Source organism: Musa acuminata, chromosome BXJ2-8 (assembly GCF_036884655.1).
Source record: "Musa acuminata AAA Group cultivar baxijiao chromosome BXJ2-8, Cavendish_Baxijiao_AAA, whole genome shotgun sequence".
Lineage (NCBI taxonomy): Eukaryota > Viridiplantae > Streptophyta > Magnoliopsida > Zingiberales > Musaceae > Musa > Musa acuminata.
The window spans coordinates 45,253,336-45,269,190 of record NC_088345.1 but is presented as its reverse complement, the minus strand read 5'-3'; the positions used below and the strand labels follow the sequence as shown (position 1 = coordinate 45,269,190).

The following is a 15,855-nucleotide window of genomic DNA, read 5'->3' as shown; positions in this document are numbered from 1 at the left end:
TATTTTAATGAGAAGCCTGTTGACACTAGTCTTACAAAGTTCTCTGGCCTTTGCGGTACCATGGCGCTACCATGCCCATGGCCCTACTATCCATCACTTTATATTTGTATCCCTTTCTTCACAATCGGTAGATCTACCTCTGCGATACTCCTCCGAGTCCACTTCTATTCTAACTGATGCTTAGCTTTATGTAGCTAAGTCCCTCTAATTGCTTCTCGCCCCTTTCAATCACTGCTTCAAGGCTTTTGTGTTTTATGAGTAGTTACACTTGGTCGATGGAAAGACATATTACAACTCCTATATATGGCCTCCGCTATCATGTTGCAAGGCTCGTATTGATTTTGTTCTACTTTGCTTTCTTGGTAGCAATGTTTGCTTACCCAACCTTATCCTATGATAGACTCCCTTAAGTGAATATGTCTCCTGCTGCTTTAATCATATCTTTGTATGATCAATTTACCCCATGGGACTCATTAGTACTTGCACCCGAAATTCACCGAAGTAGAGCTCCTAATAGCTCTCAATCATATGTTCATATGATCAAGTCTCTTGTCGGACTTATCAAATATGTGTCGTATTGCCTCGAACTTTTTTACTATGATCCGCTATACTTTATCGCCTCTTGGTGACATTTTTATTGTATTCTAATCCTTATGAGATGAACTCGAATTGAGATCTCTCCATATGTGGCATCTACCATCTTCAATTATGTTCACTCTTTTGACAATCGGCATTCGTCCACCGGTTTAGGGTTACACTCGAATAAACTATAACTCTAGAATAGGTCATCACTTAGCAACTCTTAAAGTTCACTGAATTCATTGAAATTAGTACGTCATTATTTAGATCCTAGGTCTCTACCCCTCATCATAATCTTCGTTATGCACCGCTTATTTCACAATAACTCGAATAGTAGCACTATGACATATTCTTCAAGAGTACCCATTTTCGCATCCTCTTGCCCTATACCAAGATTTTTGGAACATAACTTTGTCTCTGCAAGTTGAGTCTCCTTAGTTCCTCTTTCAAATACTTTGTTGAAATAAGGTACATGTGTCTCAAAGCTCTCTTTAATTTTAGCACCATGTAGGTTGAGTCATCTCTATTAGAACGAGAGACCCATGTAATGACATAATCTTGTTCTTGTTTCTGTAAGAGTTCATGTCCTTAACATCTATCCTTGAAAATCTTCGTGCCTCCCCTCTATGTTCCATCTTCTATATTGACTCTCTTTATATAACTTGAGCACTTACTAAGTTATACCCAAGTTGTTCTGCTCCTCGATTTACGATATGTTGATGGTGGCCCTCACACCCATCATTTCATGAGTCAGACCTCCATTAAGTTTGATCTTTATATCGGCTCCAAGTATGCCTTCATTTAGTGTTGCCTTGGATCCCCCCCCCCCCCACTTGTGCAATGAATCTACCAACGTATTACCTCACGGGAGATCATGTAATGACTCCTCGCCACTCACTCGGTCCTTAAAGCTTTGTGGAGTTATTGTCTTGGGGTACTCCTCCTCAACATGTGCACTTCGTTGTATATGATTCCCCCTCTAGAGAACTGAAACTTATCTCTCCTAGATATCTATCTCATTAAGACAACTTTTTTCTTCGCATCCTTATCTTTAGAAGTTTCAGAAACCACCATCCCCTTAAACTACTTTGTCTTGTTGAACAAATTATGCACTATTTCGCTCTCTCAAACGCACTTGTTGGATTATGACTCTTTGCCAATATAACCTCTTATTGCACCCCTTAAGGCTTTGAAATATGCTAAATTTACTGCACACTTTAGCTTACTATGGATGTATCCTTCCTAAGCCGAAGAAAAATTTTTAATGCTCCATGACGTTGAGTTTTGACTGCCTTGGGATAGTCACGGACAATCCATTATCTACATACAAGCCTTTACATAAGTATCAAATTCTTTAAATTAACAATTCTCTTTAACTCTTTCGGTCGTTGGGCAACCCATCCCACCTTGCATAATTTCATTCTTGACCAAGTGCCCCACTTGCTATAAGTTACAATCAAGTTTGATTGTCGTAGCTCGATTTAGATATCTTAATCTTTATACGCTATATGTTCTTCATAGCTTGCTTGTCCTCGTGGTACCTCTCGCATGAAAGGTTAGTCATTCCTCTTAATGTATGCCCGCTCCTTTAAGCGACTTTGTTCCCTACATCTAAATGCTCATTTTTTCCAAATAGTCACGTATTTTGACTACCCTCAACGCAGCGTCACTAAGTCCCTCATGTTTGCATATCAAGTGTTTTTAAGTATGCTTTTTCCACTATGATACCTTTTGTAATGAACTTAGCTGGCTTTGTCTAAGTTGTACGACACCCTTGCGTGTCTATCCATAAAGAGTCAACCTCCTCAAAACCTCTCATGGTCCTTTTAAGGATATGTAAAAAAGATGATAGGTTAAAGAAAACGTTTAACTCAAGATCCACAGGCAAATCATTCACAAGCTCTAAACAATCGCATGATAAAGGATCGAAGATAGTTTGCCATAGTCAAAAGTGACCACATGACATTGCTATGAAACAAGATAGTAAACTAACCCTAGACACTACCCCAAAAACTTATCCTCATGTGTCACCCAAGTAGCTCTTGGGTGCTGTGCTGGTTGACACTTTGCACCGCTCTATAGGGTTAGAAAATTCCTAAAATTGCTACTTGGATGATCTATTTCTGAATAGTTTTGTCTCTACACAATGACCGCATATAATCTATTTTTACAAGCATGGAAGGATAAAAAAATGGATCAAAATGAGATTGTCAAACCTATTGCAAGCTTTCTACATGTTGTTTGAACAAAATTGAAAGATATAAATATATACAAGCATTACGTCGAATATCCTATTCACAACTTTGTCTATGACAATCTAACCTTCAATGGTATTATAAAATTATGCATCTAATGCAGGGGATGAATGGTAATAACTCGGTAAGTGTAACTTTGGAATCATAACGACCCCCTTGTCAACACTACACTGTTAATTTTATAGATTCGTACCCCACATAATGTGTTAACCAAGTGAAGCTAATGTGTAAGACAAGTATCGGTCAGGTGGACACCAGACCGAGCTTATCACTGCTCGACCTGATCGTATATGTCGAATCACTAATTACGTGCATACGTCGTTGCATTGAAAGCGAGACACTAATTACTTCTCCACTCCTTTTCGTGGAAGTCTTCCAATTTCGAAAGATAATTCTCCCACCCAAATGGTATCAAACTTATGATGTTGTCTTACAACTCTTGTGATGCCATCTTACAACACTCCTTATGTTGAATTCGTGATGTAATATTTCCTCTTTGTCAGGAGAGGCTGCAAAATCCAAAAGCCTCTCAGTTCCAGTAAGGTCGGGAAGAGGCAATTCTCTTGCAGAGAGAGACCGTGCATCGCAAGCATTACAACTCATTGATGTCCACCAAGGCCAAGTGAAGAATGTTGGCGTTAAACCTAATAACGATTGCACCAACCTCCCTCCATCACTGCCCAGTCAGTCAACGACGAAGGAATGACGAACTCTCCCCTTCGTAGCGCCGAGAGGAACGAGCTCCCTTATCTTCCTCGAGGAAGAGTCTTCGAGAGCTCTCGACTCCTATCATTGCTATCGTCGTGAGCGATAGCAATGATAGCAACAATAACAACAACAATGCTAGGAAGAGTTGAAGTCTACTGTGACGTCGAGTCAATCGAGCAACCCCGTTAGCATTGGTGTGTAGAATTTTGAACTTTTACCCAACTAAGATTTCGAATTTGTACTCTCTAACTAAATTTCTGATCTGGATCGTAAAGATAGATAAGATGTGTTCTTCTGACATCCGGAGTAAAGTTACGATCTAGATTTTTTTTTTTTTTTTTTTTTTTTTTTGTCGTGCAAATTATTAGCTAAGCTGGCTGATATCTTCTTCTACATTAACTAGTTAAAATAGCATTCTTGATCCCCCTTCAACGTGGATGAGTTCTCTGATTGCCTGACGAGTAGTTATTATTTATGTCTTGAGACACTAAACTTTTAGTCCGATTGGGTTCTTCCAAACCTCGAGGAATCTATGACTAGGTGTTTATTGCAAGTGATCCTAAGATGGTGAACTTTAGTTTTCACTGCAAGATTGATTGCACTTGAAAAAACAACAGGCAAAAACTTCACTACCAACAAAGAATTTACCTATATTAGATTCTGAAATTGATGATGAATAGATTAGTCGGTGTTCCTCCTAGATTAGTCGATATTACAGTCTGCTTAACAATGCTGTTACTTTAAAACAGATGACTTGTCTACCAGTTTTGTGCTTCGGCCATCAACCTATGATTGTAGAGTTTTGGTCCAAATAATCTCCACTATATTGCCTACAGCATTTAGTATTAGCCTAAGTTGAAGTTATGACATTTTCTTCATAGAAAACTTAAAACTGGTGAACCTTTCAACAAATGTTAGAGCTAACAATGAGACTATAGTCTCAAGTTCTTTTATTGAAAATATCACACTGCTTTCAATAGAAACATCAATTTTTGTGGGCAAAAAATCACCATTACAATAAAGATTAACAAATACGATTAATGTCAGAGAGAGATTTTGACACGAGTTGACGCAAATGCACATAAAACAAGTGCAAGAGAAATCACAAGTCCCCTAATTTATAGAATGGAATGCGGCAATTTGGCATGAGCAAGTTACCAAGATTGTTTAATTAGTGAAGCAAGTGCAAAGGGGTTACTGAGTTCAGAAGCATCACACGTTTTCTGTCGTCATGATCAAGTTGCATGTGGAGTAGATGGATGCTGCTGCAGCCCAGACCGCGCACTCCCTCTCTACAGCTTCAGATTTCTTAGGTTTACTGCAAGCCACAATGCATATACGAAGTTTATGTGTCACCATCGTATGGAGATTAAATGGAATTAAGACACTAATTTAATTGAACAAAGACAAATAGTAATATGAAGATAAATGATCACGACTTGGGTTCAAACGATTAAAGATGAACTGGAATCAAGTGAGATACTTCAAACGATAATAATGTATCAGAAAGAAATGATTTTAAATGATCAATAATGAGTACACACTTTTACTTGTATATGCATAAGATTGAATGCATTTCTGGATAGCAATGAAAACTTTGGCATCAACAAAATGTCGGCTATCTAGAATATAACTCTAAATCATACTACGCATCCTGTTTAGGATTGCAAGTTGTTTGTAACTTACTTTTTATGCAATTAATAGACTAGTCTATAATGTGTAGGAATACAACATTGCAGTACATGACATATTTTTGTAGCAGCATGCTGCAACAATAATCTACATTCTGGAAAATGAGAATTCTGAGGAGTCAACAAACCTTGAATCGTTTGCTGAAATTAGATGGGAAGAAGCACCTGAAACAACGAACTTAAGGCCGTTCTCACAGTGCAATTGCATCTCTTGAATTTGTTTCAACCAGTTCTCCTGGAACAGAATAAGAGCCATTGTAATCCATGCAGCAATCCAAAAACTTACACCTTCGCAGCCAGAAAGTAATTTACGCTACCCAAAGAAAGCTACAAAGGCTTCTTCCATGTATGCTATCTATCACATGATAAAAATACTTCCATGTATTAAAGACAAAAAGCCTAAAAACAAGATCGAGGGGTCAATGTTGCACTTCGAAGTTCAAAAAACTAGTGATTAAACAGAAACAATTGAAAGTGCTCAGGAACACAAGTAGATACTCACAAGGTGCTTTCCCTCCTCGAACAGTGCTTTGTCCATTTGGCTAAAAAGAGATCTCCAACGTGCCACATGCATATCTGAGATTGCCTTCGAAGAACAACCAGCCTCGGACGATTGCGCAAAATAAGGTTCATTTTCCTGGTTAGACATGAACTCTTTGGATAACAGGTAAGGCAATTCGGTCTGTATGACATTCCTTACTCTCTTCTTGCTGCGCCGTAGTGCTGCACACAAACCAATGTTTGATACATAAATAATATTGTTGTATTCAACAGCTACAAGCAAAGCTTTCGTTAAAGAAACTATCACCAGCGAGCCGTCCTTTTATGTCCTGCTGAAGAAGGTCCAACCACTGGGAAGCAACATTGGCAGCTGTAGATGATCATTTGTCAAGTTAGCTCATCTGCATTATGTTATGAGGAATCATACAAACATAATGCCAAAGTTCAGTAAACTCTATAACAGTAAATTCTCTTATTCGAGTTGCTACCTTCAAGAGATAGAGTGTCAGGGTTCTCCCGATTAGCAGAAAATTCATCAGTTGTTGCACTGCTAGCATTTTCCGAAACCATTGTTGTAGCTGGTGAGAGCTTTAACGTAAGTGCATCGTCCCCACGGCCCGAAGTTGTCAGTTGTGAAGTTGCACAAGCTCCTTGATTAAACTTGTGCCTAACCTTGTCCATTTCGTTGACTTCACCTGTATACTCCATGTTTGGTGGAATACATGGCTTGCTTGTAGAGACATTGATCTGCTTGATTGTTGAATCTTGGGTCCGGATATGCTCTTTTCTTCTCTCATTAATCTCTTTTCTTCCTCTGCCCATTTGGTCGGTGATCCTATTCTGACTTTGACCATCATGTTTCTCAGAGCGCACTATGGCCTCTATGATGGAGTGAACCTGCTTGCTATTTCTTACATGGTTGATGATCCCTGGGTTTAGTCCAGAAAGCAATCCACTGGGAGCAGCAATTCTTGCAAACCTGTTGGCCTGTTCTCTCTTCGCAATCTCGGTCTTGCTTCGGAGTTCATCCTCTTTTCTCTTTCTTGACTGGCGACTGCGCTGCCTGGGCATTGGTATGCCTCCATGTGAAGATGAAAGAAAGCCATTCTGCTTCATTTCCTTCCACATTCTCAGAGGTCCACTCTCCTCAACCGGACCAGTGGTGCTACCACTCTCGGAGGCATCTGCAGATTTGATCTGTCCCAACTTTTTGAAAGGATAAAATGGATTGTGTTCTGTGCTCAGCGAATTAAGATCCACTTCTAGCCCCACCAGCTTACCTCCATTTTGTTCACTCCCCATCTTTGCTTCGATGGGGCAAGATTCATTACTAAATTCTGTAGCAGATACCGGCAGACCATCATGCCCCAAGCTCAAAGAACTTGCACTGCCAGAAGGACCCAAAGTTAGACAAGCAGCAATATCTTCAACAGAACTATGACTTGTAGTCTCTGATGCAAGCTTGTCCAAAATCACAGATTTGGTAGCCATTGTAATTCCAGAATCAGTGTCTTCTTTTTTATCATGTCCAAGTACCTTTTCTTCGTTAATTGTTGACGAATCTAAACTACAGTTCCTTGTTCCTGCAGTACAAAGCAAACAATAATATCAGTTTATGTGAAAGAAAAGGAGGTTGAACACACACATTGGTGCAGAAAATAAATGAGATTTGTGTTTGCATATCATTTAGACTATAAAATCCTAAGCTTAACTTGGATATAAAGTAAATTTATATCAACAAACAAATTAAAATGCCATCTAGCTGTGTTGTATTAGTTCTCTTACATGTATGAATCTAGTTTCTGAACGAAGATTGAACCATTCAAATTTCTATCTAGTTCAAGCATGTTCTAAGAGAAGTTATTGACTAAAAACAACCACATAAAATTGGCAACGAGGCAAGTGATGCAGGAGCATAATGTTATGCTGATTGCAAACTGAAACACATTATCCAAAACTCAGATGCTACTCTCTCTCTCTCTCTCTCTCTCTCTCTCTCTCTCTCTCTCTCTATTTTCCATCAAATTTGACCTACTGTAAAGAAGACCTTGTTTTCACATTCTTTAACATCAACTTCTTCCAATGTCATGGAATGACAGTTTGGTGTGCTCAAGTATGACTTCAGTACTCGAGTTCATGGCTAGGGAAACTCCCTTATGAAAGAAGATGCAGCTGTCTCCGTTCACAAAAGCATCATAATAGACAAGCCAAGAATAGTTAAGCTTCGTGTTTTCATCAAAAAGGGGGAAATAATGGATGTATCTGCGAACCATGGTATTTTATGGCTTAAAGAAACTGTCTTCCCAAACTTTTTCCAATTCACAGACCTAAAGACCACTCCGATCATAAATCAAGAAGCCACCCCACCTTGCGCCCGAAGAACCGATTCCAGATCCCGCATCTTTATTCGCTTGGGCCCATCCAGCCGCCCTTCCAGGTCGCAGTCGCCGTCCCTCTCCTCCGCCTCCACCTTCAAATGGGTAAACACCACACGACCACGATCAAAAGCGGAAGAAGACAACGAATCCAAGTCACCAAAGCATAAATCGGTCTCATACCTTGGCGGAGGCATCCGCCGCCATTCCAGAATCCAACGGATCCAGGTCCCAGATCCAAGAACGAAACGGCGGGAGACGAAGCACAAACCCTAGCGGGACGCCGAAGACGCGAGGGAGAGAGGAACTGGGGATCGAGAGCGCTAGGGTTTGGGAAAGGGGGGAGGAACGGGTTTGAAATGGGGGGAAACGGGTGGGGGGTGGGCAAAGGAGCGGTTTTTAATCAGTTTGAACGAGGGAGAGGCGCGGATTTGAAGCTCTCTCGCTTCCTCTCTTGCCTTGCTTTCTTTGTGCCCTCGTGCTGCCACGTGGCTCATTTCAAATTCAAATAAATATGATCATTTAATTAAATTAGCATCTGAATAGTTATCCTTTTGGATTCCATTTTAAAGTCCCTCTTGACATTTAATCGAGGAAATAATGCACTGTTAATTACTATTGATAAGCAAATATTGTAGATTAAATCAATAATATCGAATAATTATTTTTATTCTTCCACTTCTAATAATTATTTTTATTTATTTTTAGGGCCTATAATATAAAGTTCTTTATGAGCTGTGGTTACACAAATATGTTGGCCCCCCCAAAAAAAATTCAACTAAAAACAAGAGGATCTCATTATTCTCAATTTAATTAATTTCATAAAGGGATGCGGCGACCATTCCGCAGTCCACTAAAATGTTCTCACCAAATAAAATCCAATGATATAGTGAGTTTTAAACCATTCGTTTCAATACTAAAATAAAAATAAATTCCTATATCATTAAGTGCGTCGGAAATATTTTATATTTCTAAGTATTTATGTAAATATCAGTATCTTACTCCTAAAATATTAATCACATTATGCTTTATAAAATATGTATATTAATGTTTTTTTAGGGCTTAAATGGACAAATAAAATACCCAAGAAAATTATGCTTCCGGCGCGTTCTTATCCGGCCGTCTTCACGTGCGCCTCACGTGAAGTCTTCGGAGTAACGTACGCATCCGTCCCCCTTGCCACTCGACCCGTCTGTGGCGTGCGTGAGCAGGCTCTCCATTTCTTTCCACATAAAACGAGAGGTTCCACCGTCGAGCACGTTTCCGTCCTGCTTCCTTCCTCGGCCCCCTCGGCCGTCACCCACCCCAATGGCCGTCGCCCTCTCCCTCCCCTCGCCCCCTGCGTCGACTCACCGGCGGACGCCGTACCCGGCGCGCCATCCTCCGAGACCCCCCCGCGCGGCTCTCATCGAGGCCCGGCCCGTCTCCGCCTCCGAGACCGACGTGGGCAGCGGAAGGGGGCAGTACGCCATCCAGCTCGCTGCGGAGATGCAGACGCCCACCGCCGTCTCCTCCAGGCCGCTCGCCCCTCTCTCCGTCATCCGCAAAGATCGCGCCGAGGACATGCAAGCCGAGGCGCGGGCCATGGCCCGGGCCGCCAATGCCACCGTCTACGACCCACAGCTTCTAGCCGCCAAATACGCCGCTCAGCCCCTCAAGGTAACTCCCAGTTCGAGGGCTCTTCTCTCCGCGCTTGGCTTCTTGATGTTGGTTATGTGGGTGGTAGGTGCTATCGAGGACGCTAGAGATCTTCACGGCGTTGGGCACCTTCGCCTTGAAGCTAGTCGCGGACCAGAGGCGAGGACAGCTCGACCAGCGGAAGCGGCAGAGGGCGGCGGAGCTGACGAAGACGTTTACCCGACTGGGGCCGACGTTCGTGAAGATTGGGCAGGGCTTGTCCACCCGCCCCGACGTCTGCCCGCCGGAATATCTCGAGGAGCTCTCTGAATTGCAGGTCTCCTGTTCGACCTCATCGATTGCCCCTTGTTGTTGATAGTAATCACTGATCAATTCTCAGCTACTTTGTTCTTGTCCGTCCGAACAGGATGCCCTCCCGACATTTCCAAATGAGGAGGCATTTGCTTGCATCGAGAGGGAGCTGGGAACTCCTCTCGAGTCCATTTACTCTGCCATATCGGCGGATCCGATTGCAGCTGCGAGCCTAGGTCAGGTCTACAAGGCCCAGCTTAAGTACTCGGGCCAGGTCGTTGCCGTCAAGGTGCAAAGGCCAGGGATTGAAGAAGCCATTGGTTTGGATTTTTACCTTCTGAGAGGTTTAGGTTTTCTGATAAATAAGTATGTTGATATCATCACCAGTGATGTTGTTGCTCTAATTGATGAGTTTGCAAAAAGGGTCTACCAGGAGCTGAATTATGTTCAGGTACATAGCTTTGTCGTGAATCCAATCTACCATGCTATCTATTGTAGAACAAAACTCTGTGTCTCATTGTTGGATTCCACTGCTTTCTGCAGGAAGGCCAGAATGCACGGAGATTTAAAAAGTTTTATGCCGACAAGGAATATGTACTTGTGCCAGATATATATTGGGATTACACTAGCACAAAGGTACTGACCATGGATTGGGTGAATGGGGTTAAGCTGAGTGAGCAAGAAACTATCGAGAAGCAAGGTCTGAAGCTGTTGGATTTGGTTAACATCGGTGTCCAATGTAGCTTGAGGCAGTTGCTTGAATATGGGTTTTTTCATGCTGACCCCCATCCCGGTAATCTCCTTGCAACGCCAGAGGGAAAACTTGCTTTTATTGATTTTGGGATGATGAGCGAAACGCCAGAAGATGCACGATCTGCTATTATTGGTCACGTAGTTCACATGGTTAATCGGGATTATGATGCCATGGCTCGTGATTATTATGTGTTGGATTTTTTAGCACCTGATGTAGATGTGTCTCCTATTGTGCCAGCTCTTAGGAATTTTTTCGATGATGCACTCAATTCAACTGTAAGCGAGCTCAATTTTAAGACCATCGTGGATGGTCTAGGAAATGTTCTATATCAATATCCTTTCAACGGTGAGTATTATTTGTGCCTAGCGCCACAGTATTCTTGCAATTTTGTCTATTGTGTTTTTATAAACCCCAGAGTGCAGGCTGGTAAGGTTATGCTGATTCAGGAATGCGATATCTGCTCCTATAGCCCTACATTATATATTATTTTATAGATTTAAGGCTTCTTTCACATTGACACCTAGCAAGACTATTAACTCGTGGAGTGGTTTACTTGCTTGCAGTTCCAGCATATTATGCACTAATATTGAGGTCACTCACTGTGCTAGAAGGTCTAGCCCTTTACGCTGATCCCAACTTTAAGGTGCTTGCTGCGTCATATCCATATTTTGCTAAAAGACTTCTAACTGACCCAAATCCATATCTTAGAGATGCCCTCATCGACCTATTGTTTAAAGATGGCAGATTCAGGCAAGCATTTTTATTGGTTCAATTTGGTGCAATATGTTTAGGTTGGACCTATTTGGAGTTGGCACCTTATCTGGATTAACATTTGTGATACCTCTACCTAGTGTGCAGGTGGAATAGGCTTGAGAACCTTCTTGTTCAAGGAAGAAAGGATAGAGATTTTACTACTAAGGATGCTTTGCAACCTGTTTTGAAGCTACTACTAGGTCCTGATGGTGAAGAGCTACGAGTTCTTGTTGTGAAAGAAGCTGTTCGTGTCACTGAAGCTATTGCCTTGGGCTCGATGATTGATGCATATGATTCTATGCCTGAATTTATGAAGGGTTTGGTCAGTAATGGCAATGCAAGTGGACCTTTTAAGCTTAATGATGGTGAACAAACACAGATGCTAGAACTTCGAGATACAGTGTTCAGAATATGGGGCCTTTTGAGATCCTCGGACAACTTTGATCCAAGCCTTCTGCAACCAATTTTGCAGGTACTACAAATATACTCTTCTGTTGTTCGATTATCATGTATGCACTAAATAAATCTACATGATGGTTTAGATTTGCTGTTAAAAAATTTAGATTTTATTTAACATTCCTGGAAGTACTATTAGCCAACAACATAATGCTACAATTTTTTTTATTAGTCACAATCTCTTGTAGTCATAAACTCCTGTCCTTTATGGAATTTCTCTAGTCAATTTGCTGCATCCTAGTTCTATCCCCTTCAAACATTTTAAGAAAAGAAATGAGTCTCGAAAACCCTATCAGCAGAAGAGAGTCCTAATTTATGATTCTTACAATAACCGTATGTTCTCATACTGAACTTTTTCTTTAATATTCTGATTTTGTTGCTGTACTTTTGCATGTGGTATGTGGTTATTATATTGTTCATAAGCTGTGAATCAAACTGGTGGATGTAATGATTCAAGAATGAGATACCCTCTTTGACTGGTAATTCCTTTTGGGTTCATATCTTAGTTATTGACAGGCCATGTCTATGATGAGCAAACAAGGCAAGGGAATTGCCTCTATGAGAGATCAGATATTATGGTAGATGACCATGGTTCTCCCATGGCCTAGTTAGTTGAAATTGATGTGAAGGATCAATTAAATCTTTTCATTATACCACATGAATGTGATCATTTTCATTTCGAGTCAAATTCATTTCATGGTTTGACAATTAATGACATAGATCAAGATTTATTATTCAAAAATGCCATAGCACCTTCATCTTGCAGATCTTCAGTGTACAACCAATGTAGGCATCAACTAATTTGCTTGTATTTGTTACTCTATCTAGTCCATCTCACATGTTTCAGATTCTGGGAAATATATGAATTTGTTGAACCATTGTCAATGAGTTTTGCTTTCTAGACATTTACATAAAATATAGTTTATAAGAGCACTGTAAGACTGAGAAATCAGGTGCTTATTTGACCCAATATGCTGCCAACTGAAAATAAATGACATCTTTATTCAAATTTTTTTGGACCTCTGATACACATCCAATGATGTCTTTTTGTGTTCATGCATTCCATTTATTCTGTTGAAAGGTTTAATGGAAGTATGCATTCATTGCACAGGTTCTCGAAGAACCTACAGCTCGCAATCTTGGTGGTCGTGTTTTCGGAGGAATTACTCAACGCCTGGCTGCTCGACTGCTGCAACAGGTTCTCAGATCCGCTTCCACTGCTGTTCCTCAGTAGGAGTTACCAGCTCAATCAGTGGTATATGTGCTCTCAAAACTATTTGCACAAAAAAAAAAAAGTGATTCATGTATATGTTCTATTCATTAGTGTATTTGCTGTAGTTCATGGATGAAAATCCATTTCTGGTGATCATAATCTCAACCACACTTACTGAATTCACGGTAAGTATAGGATTCTAACAACCTAAAAGTTTTCCTAAATCTTGGAAATTTCATACTTTTATCTTTTTCCAAGTGTTATAAAAAGACCATATGCACCCTTGTAAACTGAAAACAACTCATGCATGATGCATCAAATGTCATGATACACTAAACTTCATGGATGAAAACCATTTATGGTTATCATAGTCATTTGGTATGTTCTTAGGCTTGAACCTAGTCATACTTGACAGGTAAGTAATACATTTTAAGAAACTATAAGCTAACTTAAACCTTGGAAATATCATGCTTTATCTTGCCAAAGTTATTAAAAGATCATATGCACCCTTGTGAACTGAAAACAATACATGATGCATCAGCTGCCATGGTGAGATCTTCCAATGATCTCACCTACAATTCCTTTTTTCACCAGAAACCTCAATAATGGAACTGTATGTTCTTACTGTATAGTGCTTCTCATGTAGACATAGAATTGAGTGTTCTTGGAAGTCCAATTCTTCATCTTGAGCGGGTACAAAAATTTAGACTTGTGTATAATGCAGAGTTTGATTACTTTTGTATACTGGTATATGATTTAGGATTATGGCTTTATTTTACTATTACAATATATATTTCATGTGGTGATACAATCAAATAATTGTTGGATGCATAATCCTTCAGTTTACATATATAAAAATAAAAATTTTAATTTCGAATGATACCGTCCGGTACGTAGATCGTCCGTTACTGGGCGATATCATGTTGAGGCTTGGTTGTAGGGAGGGAAGAAGCGTCGAGGGAGAATCAGGAGAACCTCGATATTTTTTTATCCGGCACCGTCCTCCCTCGATGATCCTGATCCAGGAGGTAACAAAGGGTCGACGGCTCGATTTCTTCTATGTTGCGTTCTTCGATGAAGGCTGGAGCCGTCTACAGCCTTCGATGTCTTCATCAAACGCCGTAGATGAGAAGAAGATCACATTCTTTTCCTTGTTTGATACGATGAGGAAAAGAAAATGAGACGACATCGTTGAGGCAACGTGTGCTTATATATATATATATATATATATATATATATATATATATATGAATCGAACGATATATCATAGTGTACCGTTCGTATCGTATCATATCATATTGAGCAAAGCTCGAACCAACTTGAAACGTCGGTACAATACAAAATTTGTATAAAATGCCTCATTAAACTGTTACATATTATTTTGAAGTTTTTACATAGTTATTCTTTAGAGTTTCTAACATAGCACATTTGCTATGCCCTTCCAAATGTCAAACATTCATTCAAAAAGCTCAGCTTAGCCACTATCAATCATTGTTATCAATTTCTAACTTGAATTAGAAAATATTCTAAAATTTTCATTACCATAAAAAAAATTTAATGTCTATTAGAATCAAATATTTAACAGATATTAAATATAATGGAATAGGAAATCATCTATAATGGAATATTTGTAAGGTTTTGGGTTTGACAGTGACATACATGTATATCCCAAAAGGATAAATTCGAAAACATATAATTTATTTTATTTATTTATTTATCTATTTATGGTCTCCATGTCGACCACGGCAAGTTAGGTGACTAAGAGACAAGTCACATGGTGACATGGCCATTGGGTTCATTGGATGGGGACGACAAAAGTGTCGGTGTGCGAGAAGCAATGGGTTCGTTAAATTAGCATTAGATGCGACTCCTTCCGCATCTAATTTAGATCCGACAAGTTTAACACATGTTGAATTGAGGTGATGATACTTGCGTGTTGACCATGGATTTGTGCCATTTATTGTACATGTGGCATCATAGAATATATATATATATATATATATATCAACGAAAGAAATTTAAATAGAAGTACTGCATAATTTTTGGAAAATGTTTCGTATTCTATACATTTATTATTTTCTCGTGTTGACTTAAAAGCTCCCTTTCCTCTTGTGTTACACTAATATACTAAAAAAAAGAAAAGTAAGAAAGATCTCATGTAGAAAAAAAAAAAAGAATAAGTGAAGATGACAGAGATTTGATTAGAGGATTTTTGACGTGATTTGTTAAACTCTTTACCGATTAATTTAATTAATATTTTTTTAAAAATATATCGGATGAGATTATGAATCCTCATAAATGAGTTTGGTATATTGTTTAAGATATAAAATATATTGAATGAGATTTTAGTTTATCTATAAGAAAATTTTTTAGTTTTCTTTTTGCACTTAATATTCATTAAAGATTTGGATCCTTCTATTGGTTTTCAAAAGAGGTGGAAAGGACTTTAATCGCAAAAGAAAAACACATGACATGAGTCTTTTCAAGAAAATAATAATAATAGCCCAAAAATAAGACATTTCTTCCATACCTTTCAAGAACAAATACAAATGAATATTAATATTCGTGAAAACTCAAGTGAAGAAAACCATTTAACATGAACTTTTTTAAGGAAAAACATTTTTGCACCAAAAATGTGTGA

At 39.4% G+C, this 15,855-nt stretch overlaps 2 protein-coding genes across 2 annotated transcripts; one reads left to right on the top strand and one right to left on the bottom strand.

Moving 5' to 3' along the window:
- Window positions 1-4,468: 4,468 nt before the first annotated feature.
- LOC103995402 (uncharacterized) lies at window positions 4,469-8,479 on the bottom strand. The gene is made up of 7 exons (XM_009415982.3): window positions 8,293-8,479; window positions 8,102-8,204; window positions 6,223-7,317; window positions 6,042-6,104; window positions 5,736-5,956; window positions 5,362-5,468; window positions 4,469-4,860 (listed from the first exon to the last, which is right to left on the bottom strand). Exons 1-7 carry the CDS (start codon window positions 8,314-8,316, stop codon window positions 4,755-4,757), a joined length of 1,719 nt encoding a protein of 572 aa, XP_009414257.2. The 5' UTR covers window positions 8,317-8,479; the 3' UTR covers window positions 4,469-4,754.
- Window positions 8,480-9,309: 830 nt separating this feature from the next.
- LOC135619652 (protein ACTIVITY OF BC1 COMPLEX KINASE 3, chloroplastic-like) lies at window positions 9,310-13,343 on the top strand. Its single transcript, XM_065121867.1, has 7 exons — window positions 9,310-9,768; window positions 9,836-10,063; window positions 10,154-10,489; window positions 10,582-11,137; window positions 11,356-11,542; window positions 11,651-12,017; window positions 13,113-13,343. The coding sequence occupies exons 1-7, from the start codon at window positions 9,418-9,420 to the stop codon at window positions 13,233-13,235; spliced, it is 2,148 nt and encodes a 715-aa protein (XP_064977939.1). The 5' UTR covers window positions 9,310-9,417; the 3' UTR covers window positions 13,236-13,343.
- Window positions 13,344-15,855: the final 2,512 nt, after the last annotated feature.

What these genes read in the sequence shown, in the direction of transcription:
- LOC135619652 (XM_065121867.1), top strand. Translation starts at nt 9,418, where the DNA reads ATGGCCGTCGCCCTCTCCCTCCCCTCGCCCCCTGCGTCGACTCACCGG. An exon ending in AGGAGCTGAATTATGTTCAG is followed by an intron (nt 10,490 to 10,581) that starts GTACATAGCTTT and finishes TGCTTTCTGCAG; the next exon opens with GAAGGCCAGAATGCACGGAG. An exon ending in TTTAAAGATGGCAGATTCAG is followed by an intron (nt 11,543 to 11,650) that starts GCAAGCATTTTT and finishes CCTAGTGTGCAG; the next exon opens with GTGGAATAGGCTTGAGAACC.
- LOC103995402 (XM_009415982.3), bottom strand. Translation starts at nt 8,316, where the DNA reads ATGGCGGCGGATGCCTCCGCCAAG. An exon ending in ATCGGTTCTTCGGGCGCAAG is followed by an intron (nt 7,318 to 8,101) that starts GTGGGGTGGCTT and finishes TTTGTACTGCAG; the next exon opens with GAACAAGGAACTGTAGTTTA. An exon ending in ATTTCAGCAAACGATTCAAG is followed by an intron (nt 4,861 to 5,361) that starts GTTTGTTGACTC and finishes TGTGGCTTGCAG; the next exon opens with TAAACCTAAGAAATCTGAAG.